General features: G+C 35.2%; 1 protein-coding gene across 1 annotated transcript in view; it reads right to left on the bottom strand.

Moving 5' to 3' along the window:
• The window catches only part of LOC103804018 (angiopoietin-1), a gene marked incomplete at its 5' end in the record, with an annotated part of 58,704 nt that overhangs the window by 3,812 nt on the left and 38,345 nt on the right, over positions 1-16,547 (bottom strand). The window contains one exon of the mRNA XM_009076604.1: positions 6,274-6,404. Within this exon, the coding sequence (XP_009074852.1) occupies positions 6,274-6,404 (131 nt within the window). The remainder of the gene's footprint in view (positions 1-6,273; positions 6,405-16,547) is intronic.

Genomic DNA, 16,547 nt, shown 5'->3' on the forward strand with positions numbered 1-16,547 from the left:
CTGAGGAAGTGGGGGAACATAAAACAGGTTTCTCAAAGGTATATCTGCAGCACTTCCATTGCAGAAAACACCAAACAAAACAGCTCCAGATCTGTGAGACAGTCTGACCTAAGGAAAGACTCCTGGTACTAGATGTTTACTTCTTCCCTGGAGTTCACCAGATTTTCTTCACATGAAGAATCTTGTTTATTTTTCACTACAAGGTAATGGTTTTCCCAAATAAGTATAAAGTCTCTGAATAGCATTAAGATTTTAACTTTGTAGATAACTTTTGGCAATAATTTCCATGGGATATTTGAATCATGTATAGTGAGCATTTTAGGAAGTAACAATAGAAGTAAGATTTTAAACTGCCTAATGAAGTGGTAAAGACAGGGCTTTCATGAGAAGGTTGAGAGTTTTTATCAGAAACAGAGGTAGTTTCTTCAAGATGTTGTGATCACAAAGTCAGTAATTGCTTATTTGAACTGAGGATCAGTTCAGGGCTTTTTTAGGTAAGTTAACCTCCAATAATTTGTGTAGTACAAGCATCACTGCCATCTGAGTTTATAATAAAAATTCTTAGGTCATAAAATATATTGTCCAAACAAAATATAATTTTGATAATACATTGATAAAGTGTTTGAAACTTCAGCTATACAAATAAACAGGAAATCTCCCTGTAGACAGCTGTTTTTCTGGAGCAGTTAAAGCATGCTCACTCCTTGTGGGCACTTGCGCTTTCATCTTTAATTAGTGCTGCAATTACTAATCAGAAGTTGTTACATTTCATGTTAACTCTTTCTCATTAAATAAACACATTTTGAATGCTTAAGCCATCTCTCCCAGATAGTTGAGTTCCACAGACATGCTTGTACTTTATCTTTAGCTGTATATGAATATGACATAATATCCACACATTTTTGCAAAAAAAAAAATAAAGAAGCATTCCTCAAATGAGTAACAATATTACAAGAAATGAAATATCACAATCATCTTTTATAATGGTTTACTGAAGTGTCAAGTGTAATTTTTGCATGAAAGAATCTTTTTTTGTCAGAAAAAAACATAAAAAAAGGCTTTTTGTATGCCAAAGCTAACGACTTTGATTTTTTTTGTACAAATTTCAATTAAGCATGTATGTATGTATGTATGTAAAATTCTCATCAATTCATGAGTGCACTGTAAATCTAGAGTGCACTTGGCACTGGATAATGACTGCTCAGGTTTGATGGGAGGTTCTAAGTTGCCTTTTACATACTAAAAGTATAGGTGTCTAACACTGCACATTTGATTGCAGGGCCTTTCCTCACACATGTCTCTATTCTTCCTCCTGAGTACACTGAATGTCTCCAAATGAAGTAAGGTCAATACAGGCCATTCAATAAGATCTAAAGTATGTTTGAATGGCACATTTGTATGGATTTATGAAATAAATGGATCCTATGAAAAGCCAATATTTATTTCTAGCCCTCTGGGTTTGTTTGTAAAATTTAGTTCATTTGGCAGCAAAGCCAATAAGAACAATTTCTAGAGCAAAAATATTGAAGTAGTTCAATGTTCAAAGGACAGCAATTTATTTTATGAAAGATTTCAGTGTTTCTGTCATTCTGTGCTTGAAATAAGTTAGATGGTAATACTTAGGTTCTGCTTGACTTTGTATTGGTAACTTCTCAGCTATTAGTCTATGAAGTTTTGAATGATATTCAAGCTATATGTGGAGCCAGAGGACTGTCCAAAAGAATGAATGTAACAGGAAAGACTTAAGGTTGTTTAGTCCAGAATTCAAAAGACAGATTGCCAACAATCTAAAATTATACAAAAGTTTTTCAAGGGAATGCAAAGGAATGGTCTGTTCTTTCAATGACAGAGGATAGGACAAGATGGAACAGATTTAAGTTGTCATAGAATTAGTTTACTCAACATGCAAAGCTTTCTTATATTAAGTGTAGACAAGCTCCGTAACAGATTTGATTATGAGAGTGAATATCGCTAGAGATCTTGAAATAAAAGACATAAATAAATAGGTAAAGAAGAGTCTGTCTTCAGAAAGGGCTAAAATGAGCTCTGGAAGTCTGGCCTATTTCCACACCTGTATTCTTTTATTCCTTAGAGTATTGGATAGATTAGACTACCACTTAGCAATAGATACTTGACAAACTGAAGATTAAATCAGAATTTGGCTGTCAGGATACAAGATGAAAAGGCATTAGCTTTTCATATCAACTGGATGATGCAGTCCTTCATAAGGACCATTTAAGGAGGTAAAAATAACATGAAACTTGCAGGCTAGTGACTAGGTTCTGATCTTCTAAATATACCAGTTAGTCACTTTCTTGTGTTCTCCTAATACTGTATTGCAGTTGTCTATACTTAACCCTGATAAACACAATGATGTAGTAATGCTTTTATTGAAAGTGGTGAATCCTCATATGTCTAATGAAATATTTCTAAATTTTCTAAATATTAGATAAAATCTAAAATCTAAATATTACATAAAAATAATATTCTAATCACTTCTATTTTGCATGGTAATTATATTTTTTTCATAAAAACATTCAGCAATATAAATGAAACTGCATGAATCTTGTTTTCTAAGTAACTTCTTTATGAAAGCAACAATATACATAAAACCTAGGAACCTGGGTGTTCCTGTGTAAGTAGTTGTATATCCAGGGGGTGAAGTTGGATACTTTTAAGTGTGCTGAGGTTGCTATTATATTTTTTTTCAAGCAAAATATAAGCAAAACTGTGGCTTTTCTGATTAGAAGGTATGGGCATATTTCTATGTTCAGCCAAAATTTCCCTCCAAGTCATTACAAGAATCCTCTGTACCATTCTTGCCAGACATTCATAAAATTTGTCATTTGGGGAAAAAAGCAGTGAAATGACAGACAATGAGTGCACCACTTTTTGGGAGTCATTGAGCAGTCTCTCACTTAATAGATGAGAAATACATTGTGGTTTGCTAAATACGTGGGAGTCTCTGACTCAGGAAGCCCCTGAGATACAAAAGATACTCATCTGAAGTCAGGTAAATACCTGTGTGAACATCATGGACTGCAGCCAACTCCAGACAAAGAAAATCACCTTAAGACTCTTTTACTATGAGCTAAGTTACCATAAGTCACTTTCCAGTGACTGCAAACAATTGCACAAACAATACCCAGAGTTCAGCTGACAGTTGGTGTCCCGGTGGGATGCTCGAATTTGGCCCATGAACCTGATCCAGAAATGCTAAGTGTTCTATTGGAAACCTATTTGAAGCACTTTGGACATCTATTCAGGGCTTCATTCTGGTGAAAGTTGGCTGCAATTTTAGTGCTATTTCTTGCCATAAAGCTGTGTACATAACTCACTGGGGTACTCTTGAGAATAAGACCTGAAATTATAATTTTTTCAGTTTATTGGCCTGAGATGTTAAACCAATTCCAACCAGGTTTTTCATGATATATTTTTTTTGCTATTTTGACAAATGTTAATTTTAAAGGAAGAAATTATTTGAAAAAGTATTATTTGTGTCCCTTTAAAGTAAATCATACATGCTTAGTTTAAATTTTCCAAGGCACCAAAATGCAGCCAAAACATTTAAATACTATAAAAGTTTACAGGGGCTAAGAATTCAGCTCATCCATGTACTTTTGAAGCCATTCCTGAAAATCAACATTAAGATAGAGTCAAGTAGCATAGCGTGGCTCTTGAAAGGGCAAGAAAAACACATCAAATGCTGTTGATGCTACTGTATTATTCTCCCAGTATTCAATTTCTCATTCCAGGGAAGAGGAAGGAGATAAAGGAGGAGAGAGAATAACAGTCCTGATATAGACCAAATAAAACTGACAACTAGTGAGATCACAGAGAGAAATGTATGTTTTCCTTACATTTTTATTTTCAGTCTTAACTATAACCATATCACAGTCTTGAGCTTTGGCTTATCTCAGCCTTTATTCCTGACATAAATATATTCAGTTCACCTCATAGAGATAACAGGCTCACCCAAGCTGTCAAGATAACTAGAAACCTGCCTGCAGATTTCATATCATTCATCATTAAAGAGCTCTCTGTGATGTTGCCAAAACCAACAGAGCCTGATATGTTTTGAGGCAAGAAAAGAGGAGATTTCCCAAAACCTGTTATCATTGCTCCTTTTCTTAATTAGTCTTTGTCTGGTACAAAACTCAAATATACCCACTTAAAAAATGTTTTGGTGTTTAATTCTATTTCTGATATTTCTCAAGGAATTAGAAAGCAATTTCCAGGAGCAAAGCATACTATAGTGTTTGAGAAGAACTCTCGCACAATTAGAGTATTTTTTTTCTTGAAGAACTTCAAATTACTCAGTGCTGTACAGTCTGTCTCCAAAGGACTAGTACAGAGAGTGTAGTCCAAAAGAGTAGACTCATCTATCTCCAAAGGCTAGCTGCATCTTCTATTACTCTGCAGTGCTTTTCCATGCTAATGGTTTCCCCAGCCTTTAGTAATTCTCCCCCTTCCTCCTTATCAATTTCATTTGCTACGAGTATAGTCCAATATATGGTTTTCCTGTTGATTTGCAGGACTGCTGCAGCAAAATATATTTGAACCTTGTGGAAGGGTTGTATAACAGCAGGCTGACCGTAGTGGGTCGTTGACCTGCCATAGAAGTCAGGGCAGGAAAATAAACAAACCCCTCAGATCCCAGAATAAGCTGCCTGGGAGCAGAGGTATTTCCAGGCAGTTCAGCTACGTGAATGAGTCTGCACTTCAGCACAGATACAACCCACACTCAGGAGCTTCTCACGAGACTCTGGCCTGCCCTGGAAGTAACATACTTTAATTTAGCATGGCCTCTAAAGGGAAAGGTTAACAGTTTTAATTAAGATGAACTATTAGCTTCTTAAGCACAATCTGTCTCCAGATCTATATAGTTAGCTTCAATTTTTATAGAAATGAAAAGTAGTGTCTGATCACCTGTTTTAAGTTTCCAATGATGACTTTTAGGAAGATATCACTAGAGGAATTCAGGGAAGTTTGAAAAATTGACTCCTTAAAGACTTTCCCAACTGGGTCATTTCCAGCTAGCAAAAGAGAATGAGGAGCTAGGTTGGGCATTTGATACAAATGCCATGTGATGGGAACCCATCTTCTGTTAGCAGGTGATAACTTTAGAAGCTCATATATGCCTGAATGTGGCCTGAGCTGGATTCAGAGAGAGTGCCAGTAAGGACAAATAATACCAGTTTAATGATACGATCCAAAATACTGAAAAATTTATGTGCTATAGGATTTTTTCCAGGAAACTTAGAAATCACTGAGAGAGAGTCTCCAAAGATCAGATGTGAATATAAGAAAGGGCCTTTCTTGGTCATACGGTCAACGAACCTAAGAATTCTAATTTAAGCTTTCTGATATAATGTGGTATTCTAGAGATTAAAACATGCCTATATAGAGACTAGGAAGAAGCATCATTTTCCAGAGAAAGTTCTCACTCTTGTGCAGAGCTTTAGGTGTCCATATGGAGAGATAATCTCAGATACTCCTCCTCTGCACTGGAGGGAACAAAAATGAGTCATATACACTATACTTACTGTCAGTCAGATTGACTTGGTGTTTTACACTGTCCCAATATAACTTGTCTGTGTTCTCCCCATCTTGATTCTTCTTTCTTTCCTTCTGCAGTTTGACTCAGTTCACTAAGGACACCAGTTTAAATCTGCCAGATTTAAACAGGTGGTTGCAGGTCTCATCTTTCAGGCATGAGTGAACTGGTCATTACATTAAGTGTGTCTTTATGTATTATGCTCATATAACATAGAAAGTTCAACTATTATAATCATTTCAATAACAGAATCATACCCCTATGTAAAATAATTTATTATAAATCTGGATTCTGATTGTTTTTAAACTTGACTTTTTAATATCTAATTACCTGCATTTTCTGTCTTCTTTTTCTGATTGATTCTTCCACTTCCCACAAACTTATGTTCACCCTCTTAATCTTTTAGTTTCTTCTTCCTTATAGTTAATTTTTTGCTTAAACAATTACATTGACTTATGCTTTCCCCTTTGACATTGTTGCAACAGCTTCAGTGCAGAAGTATACAGACTGATCCCTGAATAATCCCTTCCCTGCTGACAGGAATCTCAGGGTATTTGCACTACCACAATAAAAGTACAGAAAAGTATAGGAGTAATAATAAAAGGAATTTTCACTCAGGATTTACACATCCATGAATTCAACTTCAGCCACAATAGCTTTAGGAAATCAGATTAGATTCCTATCAATGTACCACACATTTTCAGGGTTGTACTTACCTCCAGTCAACATGAGAGCACATTTACACATGCAGTTGTCATTGTCAGCATCTTTTGTACTGAATTCAGCACCATGTAAGATCAGGCTACTCTGTTTTCCAGCAGTTCCACTGTGACCTTTTAAATAAAGCCTGAAAAAGCAAAAGAAACTGTGTCACCAAAAATAAAAACATGAAAAAATTTTTTTAAAAATGGAGATCCAGATTTTTCCACATCAGATTTGCCTTGTATGAAGTGCACTCAGAAAATTCAGGAGTCGCTTGTATTTTGTCTCAATCTCTTTGTTGTTTAAGGTGTAAAAAGGGGGCATTCAGGATTTTTCAATGTATCTGCAGTAGCACATTGTTCTTGCCCCAGAGCAGAACAGAGCTCAAGGAATCTGTACTGGGAAATGCAACGAAGTGGAGGGAGTGAGAGACAGAAGAGTGAGGAGAGATGCCCAGAGATCTGCAACACATTGACAGAATAGCAGTGCTTGAGAAGCCAGTATCTTTACCATGGCACAGAAACAGCACTCCCAGTTAGCAGGAGTCATGTTATTTATTCCAGGGCTTGAAAGAGGATTTTAGCAGTTTCAGATTTTTAAATTCCACCATTTACAGCACAAGCCAGCAACCCAGTTCTGCCAAAGCTGTCTCTGAGTGATGAATGGAGAATAGCTTAGAGTTCAAGCCTCAAAAGCCTTCATAATTTGCAATGCTAAACATCCCTTTGCTTAAGAAGCCTTGTCAACTAGTTGAAACCACAACCATGAGCTAGGAGCCTGTGCTCAGCTCCAGCAAGTAACTGAGCAGTTGTGGTGTTCAATGCTGTAATGCCAACAGCCAAGCATGCCAGCTGTAGTGATGTTGAACAGAACTCTGTCTCAGCAAGGAAACACTGGATTCCTGGGCACATCTGACCTGAGTTCATAATTGAAGTAATGTGCCACAGATGATGTCCACAGGGAAAAAAACACTACTCCCTGTACGTATCTGCCAACATCAGACATGATCACTATGTTCTTGGGTTTTTTCATAAAACATTGCGGGAATAGAAATGTATCCTTTGCCATGATAGCTTCATATGCAGGAAGAAAGAGACAGGATCTCAGTGTCCACTGGAGAAATATGAAGCCATATTCCATACATCTCGGGACCAAGCCTCAGACACTGGAGCAAATGTGAGCAGAAGACACCTGTCTCCCTGAAACACTGTAGGCAGGAATAAATGAGACACAGGACTAGCTAAGAATATGATTTGGTATATAATGGGATAGACTTCTCCAGTAAAGATGAGAAACATCAGTTCTGTTTCTTTTAGGGTTATTGAGGTGGAGCAAGTATATCTTTTAAATATCATATGCAAAATACTTAAGGAGTCAGGAGAGCCCAAGAAGGACTTTAGTGTGTAAAGAAGGAGAGATGTCTGCTTCTCTCTGCAATTTACAGCCGGGACTGCTAACCTACAAAATGTTTTCCCAACTTCTCTCACCAACACAGTGAACAAGGAGAGCAGTTATGAGTCACTGACTGTTGCTACCTCTTAGATTCTTGTCATATTTTAACCAGCTACTTTGGATGAATGAAAAGGTAAATGTCTTTATCAGAGTGTCATTCATCCATTTGTTTAGCTGGAAGACAGATACTATTGCAAAGTGCTCACAGTGTTAACAGCAGGACTAGAGAACATCCCTAACCCATTCTAACCTGCAGTAATAATTAAGCCATTGGCATTTTTCTGAGCTGAGGAGAGTCTGTCCCCCAGACTGAGATTTAAACAAACTCTGGTTCTTTCACAGAATTTTGGGGTTATAATTCCTCTTATGAGAGCATAGGCACCATATGGCCTATGCTCTGTGCATGGCTGCTGCTTTTTTGTTGGTTTGGTTTGTTGGTTTGGGGGTTTTTTGCCTTTTTTCCTTTTCTTTTTTTTTTTTTTTTTTTTTTTGTTTTTTTTTTTTTTTTTTTTTTTTTTTTTTTTTTTTTTGGTTTTATTTATTTGTTTGTTTTGATTTTGTTTTGCTTTGGGTTTTTTTTTTCTTTCATGCATCTGTGGGTGGATATTAGGTTCAAACAATGACAACCAGATTAAAGATGTCATAGAAACTCATAACATAAAAGCCTTTTCTGCATATCAAGTGAGGCTACTGAGTCCTCTCAAAATGTGAAGGTGCAGAACCAGCACATAGCACCCTAGAGAGTTTAAGATTCACACTTGCAGACTGACTTAAACCTCACTTATTTTCAGCAAATTTCTTCCTATGTACCCTTTCTCCATCTTTAAAAATGGAGACAGTGCATGTTAAGCATGAACATTTTAAAATAAAAATACTGAGAAAAGAGAACTGTCAGGGCTATCCTTCCAAAAGAGTTACACTGCCTACATTAATTTGATTTTAATTTTGAATGTTACCTGACTGAGACTGATTAAATACTTTCGGACTTTACCCTTAGAGTAAATTTTATGCAGAGATAACTACACACACAGAAACACACAATTATTTTTTTAATTAAATGCAAATACCACGGATAGTCAAATACCTCTAGATAGTGCAAAACTAGATAAAGCAAAGTGTGAGCCTCAATAAAAGACCGTGAAAATCCTTAGTAATTTAAAAAGGAACAACCTAGGAACATGAATCCAGACAGGTCATTGCACTATGCTATTGTCATAGTGGCAGCTAGCCTGTATGGCCATGTTACTCAGTCAAAGGATGCCTGTTTTAGACAGGATTACTCTAAGATCTGTCTTTGTTTGTGTTCATTTCTTTGTTTCATACAAATGAAAGGCTGGAATGGATCCCATCTTCATTCATTGGATTTTGCGTTGTTCTGCAAGCTGTGCCTAATTTTTTGCAGAACAAAATAAACTTCACTCTGGTTGTGTTGATAGAAAAATTATTTTGTCACATGATATCTACAATCTGATTTTAAATGGCCATACATTCTCATTAAATCAGCATCACAGAAGTCTCATAAAGTCAGTATAAAAATCAAATGCTCTTTTATTAAATAAGAAGGACAAGGTTAGCCAGACTTTTTTATTAACAATCAACACTATAAAACACACTTAGCTCAATTTTAAAAAAAAATCTAAGAAAACAATAAGTAAATAAATAATACTTGGTGTTCAGTGTTTTCCCTAAAGAGGTAGGGCATTAGGATTATTTACATGATCATATACTCACCCTGATATTTTACAATCCACTCATCACAGATTTAGATCTTGCCAGTTATGTTTGACTTTACCTCAACACCATTTGTCTAGTAGTTCTCCAGTGACTTCAAAAGAATAGAGTTTAGCTCAGCTCTGAAATCTAGTAGGCTTACCATACTGCAGCATTGTACGGATAAACCATAGGGTGAAACAATAATTCTATTTATTTGGGCTTTTCTCCCTAAATTGGCATTGCCCAACAGTTAGGAAAAAAAGGCACTTGAAAGTTGATGCTACTTGACACCAAAAGCCATTTCAAATTTACACCAGAAATTTTTCCTTTTGAAGTGATTACATGACCCAGAATTCTTTCAAATATATACAGCCTAGCTATTTTCACAGCATGTTTAAAATGTTTAACAGATAAACTTGGGACAATTCTAAATAAATTACCAAAATATTTGTATAGTTCCTCAAGATCCAGCTATGAAAATTGCAACATACAGAATGAGATATTAAAAAACCCAAGAAATAAATGAAAAACATAAATCCATGTGATTAAATTGTGTGTTAACTATCACTAAAAGTGTAGGAAATAGTTTCTGATGCAATGCTTACATATAGAGCATCTGACCTTAGAATTTGTTCTTAATTTTTTTTACTAGAACTAGTGAGAGATCTGTAGGACTCTCACAATTTAATTTTAGTTATTTTTTTCTCTATTATTGTTTCTGTTAGAATCATTAGAGATCATCCAGTGCTATTATTTAAAGCAGCCCCTCAATGAACTAGCTGAGAAGTCATATCCAGTTTTGTTGATAAGTGATACTTTGTAAACAAAAAAAATATATATTAGCTCATTGAAAACATTAATGGCCATCATTAAGACATGTAGAAAACCATCTCGACTACCTCCATATGCATCTTCTTGAATATCTTATGAATTAAGGTAAGATTCATTTTCACCATTCTAAAAGTACTAAGAATTTGAGCACAGATCTCCATGACTGGATTTCATAAACATGAGTAATAGCCTAATATTCTTAACCATTAAATAGAGAGAAACAGGAGTCTTGCAGTACGATTTAAAAGATTTAGCATGATGAATGGGGGTGGACACATCAAATCTTGCCTTTGGGAAACACTGTAAAGGGATAGCTCCAAATTCCCACCTCTCTTTTGTCTCTCCCTGCAGGCTAAAATGTCCTCTTATTTCATAAACATGAGTAATAGCCTAATATTCTTAACCATTAAATAGAGAGAAACAGGAGTCTTGCAGTACGATTTAAAAGATTTAGCATGATGAATGGGGGTGGACACATCAAATCTTGCCTTTGGGAAACACTGTAAAGGGATAGCTCCAAATTCCCACCTCTCTTTTGTCTCTCCCTGCAGGCTAAAATGTCCTCTTCTCAGGAGGGAATCCCAAATTCTAATCCCTCCTCAAAGGAGTGGTTGTTAATTTTTGATGAAAACAGTCATGAAATTAAAGGGACTCAAGGGGATCAGAATCTATGCCCAGAATTTCCTCTTATGAGTCCTCTCCACACTGGTTTTCCAATTTTTACTAAATTCAACAAGACCAGAAGGCATGTACAGTCTTCGTCCTGCTTCTAACCTACTGGTTACCACTTACACTTGGTGTGTGGGAATACATCTGCCCATACAAGTGGGGAAAAATAAAACCTCACATTGACTGTCCTCCATTTTAGGCATGTGAAAGGCATCTCTGTTTTTAAAACCCATGTGACTGCCATTATTTTGTCCTCTAGTTTGGAAATGTTTCATGTCAAAGAAGGATTTAACTTGCATCTTCCATCTGGTTCATGCTAACATCCCAATTTTAGAGAGCTACAGTTTGTGAAATGAAACCCACTCCTACAGATGCTGAATTTGATAGAGTTTTACGAATTGTTGCGTTAGTCAAATAATTCCATCCATAATGACATTTAGGTGATTAAGTCCCTCTGTGAACCGAGGTCCATGGACTGCAACCATTTAGGAGGACCCAGTATGAGATTATCCTCAGCTGCTTCTTAATTCTAGACATTAATTGTGGTAATTCTAAGTATGAAAGAAAAGAAATCAAACGAACTTAGACACCCTCAAAAACAGACAGCAGCTTCATTTTAAGGTCATATTTTTTCCCTCAAAAATGCTTTGATTAATTATTTGGGGATCAAAAATAACTTTTTAGCAATTAATAAAGCATGTCTACATTAAATATTGTTGGATCCTCATAAAGTTTCCCAGTGAACCTTTTTCTGAACATATCACGAAATCACATGAAGTCTCCCAATCGTAACAGTTGTCCATGAATAGCAAAAGCACCTCTGCAATAAAGACATCCTCCAAATATTTAATGATATATAATGTGTTGTGAACAGGAGAAAAACATCTAAATAATCACTCTAGAGAAAAACTGCTGTTGCTGAGGTTGAAACTGAAGTGTCTGCCAAAATTCTGTTAAACATGGAGCTAAATATAATGTAACTATCTGGGAATCCTAACCCTGGTATTCAACTTCTCATCATTTAATACTCCCACTAAAGGCTAAAGGGAAACATCCCTTGTGTGTGCTATTTGTGAAATCAGTGGAAAAAACTTCTTGTTGGAGATAGAGCATGAGCCATCTCTGGTGATCCGAGAGACACCTGTGAGTCTGAACTGTCCTGAGCAGAGCGATACCTGTGAGGTTGAATTGGATTGCAGAGTAGAAGGCACCATTGTTGGTACTTTTATCTAGATTACAGAAAACATAACTTTTTTTACTCTTTTTTTTTTTTTTTTTTTTCAGGGGGAGGGTAGGGAGCAGAATATTTATATTTCATTAGGGTAGTTCATACTCTCCTTATGAAAACAAAATTAAAACAAACCTCAACTTTTTATCATAAATCAAAATCATTTAAGTAACAAAAATATAACACCAGATGAGGTAATTCAAAGTAAGAGTAAATTAAAAGTCACTGTAAAAGAAAGGAAAATGCTTTGGAGAAACTGAAGAAACTAGATAGGGTGTAAGATGACAAAAACTTAGTCACTACTACTCAGAAAATTTTGAGCTGTTGCTAATTCATTTATTTGAGTTGCAAGAAAAATGCATCACTGTTATTGCTTCCTGTCCTTGAATGAATGACTGATGTAAAAGTACCAAAGAGAAGAAAAAAGGGAATGTCACATTTGGTGTCTGACTAGAGAAAACCAGCAATATTAACCAACAAATCCTAACAATACTAATTTTTTCTCACTCTTTTCTTTAGTTCAAACTTGAGAAACAGTGTCTATAGTAAATTCATGGACTCTTTATTTAACTTGATTGTATTCCAAACAGAGATTGCAACTCTGCAGTAGGTATGATGGCTCTGCAATCTGTTGGAAACCTGAATAATGCAGTAATTAGCTCTGACAACTTGAACAGGTTTTTAATTTGGCTCTTAATATTCTCGTCTGCACATGAAAACAATTTCCTCCCACAATTCTTTAAGAAAAGCGTAAGACAAAATGACCTCTGTATTTCTCCTCTGCTGCTCTGTAACAATGACTCACTGCTGTAATTATTAAATTTGACATTTCTGCAGCTCCTTGCACATTCTTCTGTTGGGACAAGTGAAATGTGCCATCTGACACATATATTCAATATATATTCAATATATTCAGAGTAAGATTATATATCTTCCAATTTTAAAGAAAAAATGTCAATATAAATACAGCAATAAATGGGTATGGTCAATTTTACTTTAGAATTGTTTCTGTATAGTCTGTCTATGGGACAAGAAATGCTGTATAGTAGAGACCCTTCCCTGGGACTGCACACTTAGCAGAAAAACTTGTTTTCTCTCTAAGAGCTCATGCAATTTTAGCTTGTGTTTGAACCACACACCTGACAGGTCAAAGGAGAAAAATAAGTAACAGATAAGAAGAAAACAACTGAGAAATAAGTAAGAAACACATCTACACACTACAGCAAACTATACTACAGTCTAGTGAGCCCAGGTGTTGTACTGAATATGAGTTTATAAAAACTAATACAACTAATTTGCTTTGGCTATTTTAAACTTGATTAAAACTTTGATAGAGCACTGTATTCATTGGGAACAGGTATCCTGAGTAAAGTTAATTAAAAGACATCAGGATTTACTGCCAGAGGAATTTTTCCTACCATAAGGCAAATGGCTTCTCATACTGCTGAATGCAGCCATATGGTCCTTTGTTCCAATTTAGAAAAAACTGTTTAAAAATATGTTTGTTCTGGACAGTGAACAAGCAAACATATGCTTCTACTACTTGAAATACATGCTACAGAAGCCACAGAAACAGTAACTCTGGTAGTGTGAGCTGCTAGGTTTGCAGCTGATATCAGTAACATAGTGGTGATGGAGGGGAAGCATACGGTAACACTGGGTTTTACTGCTCACAGGGACAGAAAAATATTTAAAGGCTGCTATCACAATGATGTGTTGAACAGAAATAATTCCCTCTACTCTAATCTCTCACCAAACACAGCACAGAAGAGATATATTAATCTGCTACTACCATTTTCTGTTAAAACTATTTTTCAACACAATACTTATTAAAACAAAATAGCCAAATGCTTTTTCTCATTGAAATCTGAAATGTAACTTTTCAGTAATTAGATTTATGACTTTTTTTTATTAAATGAAAGTTAAAATCTTGCTACAGCAAAGGAAATCTCACTGTCTCATCAGCTATATAAATGCTAAGATTTTCTGTTGCTACAGAATCAAGGACAAAACTTGTAGTAACTTTTGTCCTTGATTCATGGCAGTATAAAACATAATGTAATTTAGAAAGTATAGAGGATGAATTAATTTCAAGCTTGAAATAACTGGAGCTGATTGATGTTTTAGACAGACTTTAAAACATTGAATATACACCGAATGATAATGCAACCTGTTTTGACAGTATTGAAGATGGATGGCATTCTTAAAAAATAAAATACTAAATTAGAACTTATCTGAACATTTGCCCAGCACATTGGTGAAGCCAAGGTTAGAGAAATTTGGTTCACTTAAAATGCAACTTTAAATGAAAAGAAATATTTTTCTCCCTGCACAAATACACTCACTGGGTTTGGCCAAAGCCAAGAGCAGAAACCCCAAAACTGATTCTTAAAGGTTTTTTCAGCACAGAAAAACATGGATGCTCCAGAGAAACTAATATTTTAAAAGTTTTTAAGGCTTAGATAAGTAATCAAATCTTCTGTTGCTTATATTTACTGAATTGTTGAACCTTCTGATGTTTGTAAATTTTTATTTAAGGACCTGTTTTACACACGTTGAAGCTAGTGGAAAAGTTCAGTCAACGCTGTTTTGAAATTTGATTTATTTTAAAATTGTTTAAATCTTTCTAAAAATCCAGTAAAAGACATCCACACAACTCCCCTAAAATTTAAACTTAATACTTCTTCCAAAATATGCTTGGAAGTTCCAAAAGTCTCATAAATACAGATTGTTGAAATCCATGCAGATGTATAGTAATAATGAATTTCATAAATCTATGCTTTAGTTGTACTGGGGGTGACAGTAATTACCCACTGTCATCCATGTAAGCTATACATTCTCCTAATTAACTGTTTTAGATAAAATGGAAATGGAAAACTTCATGTATCAGCATGCTGTTTGTGCTTACTTTTACCCTGATGGCTACTGTAGAGATACTGGCTTCTTGTTACCACGGTGTCATTGAAAAATGCCATTTACAGGTCACAGTAAAATATTTATCACACAGTTCACTTAATTGAAAGTAGTTAATCATAAGGAATCATCAAATTTACAAATATCATTGATAGGCTTATGTTAAAAATTTATATAAATCTTAGTGAGATAAGTGGGTGTTTAAATAGTATATAGTCGATGTGGTTTGAGAAGAGGGGTACTAGGGTTTTGATTTGGGTTTCTTGTGAGGTTTTTGTTGCTTTTGTTTCTTTGTAAAGAATGTGCTGGAATTGCGACTTAAATAAGCTATAGTTATGGTCCAACAAGTATAAATACCACAAGTCCACCTTTACTGTTGAATTATGTTAATCAAAACTTTGCTATGTTGCATGTTATTCTTTTCATTTAGAAGACAAAATCCATGAAGACTACATTGAAATGTGAAATTTTTTTTTCCATTTACAGATATGCAAAAGAATATGTACATATGCGTTTGCCTAGTTCTTGAAGTTCCATAGATTATATATATTTTTTTAAATTAACAAACAATATAAGTAACTTTTTAAGTTGAGATAGGTTTTTATTTTACTTGGATATTGGACTCTCACTGTTTTCTTAATTGTGGAGATTTAATCAAAGGTTTATACATCTCAGCAGAGAGCTGCAGTCTACCTGAAACAAGTCACTATCCCAAGTGATTCAGAGGCCGTTTCAAAACAGAAATTGATGTGATAGTTTCATTGATATTGGCCCCTTCCTTAACATTAGGCTATTTCCCAAAAGTTCCATGGTCATGATAACATCTCAGGTCATAAATTAGGCATTGAGATAACTAACCCTTAAGCACACCTGCCCTGAAGAAGAAACTGATGAAGAGTAGTATATTGTGCCACAAAATATTGAGTTTTCTATGAGAGCAAGTGGTAAGAAGCAGATAAGTGAGGAGCAGAAAAATAAGAGCAAAACTAGGGACCAGAAGTGAGATGAAGTCTTTAGATTCCAAAGATTTTGCATATACAAAAATGAGACAATGTCCTTGAAACAACCTGTCCCAGAAATGACACTGAGGCTGAAGTATCTCCTATATGGAGGCAGCTCTTGTGGTTCACATTTCTACACAGTCAAGTAAAATGCTGCTGTTCTGGTCAAGAACCATGCCAGCTTCACACAGGCTTATGTTGCTTGAAATTTTCTGTAGAATCTGAGCCTGTTGGCTAAAAGACCAATGAGAGACAGTCTAGCTAACAGAATTCCTGACTTGAAATATGAGTATTGAAAATCTTTTGTATTTTTCAAACTGAATGTTGAAAGAGGTGTGACATATACACCATTAAGAAATTATTTAAATACTGAATTGGACAAGATAACCGGACCAAATAACATTTTCCCTTATGTTTCCACTGGTACAATAGTTAATTGAAACCATGTAATGTATCTTTCAAATATCAGAGAATCATAAAA

The sequence above is a fragment of the Acanthisitta chloris genome, unplaced genomic scaffold (genome assembly GCF_000695815.1).
Source record: "Acanthisitta chloris isolate BGI_N310 unplaced genomic scaffold, ASM69581v1 scaffold8926, whole genome shotgun sequence".
Classification (NCBI taxonomy): Eukaryota; Metazoa; Chordata; class Aves; order Passeriformes; family Acanthisittidae; genus Acanthisitta; species Acanthisitta chloris.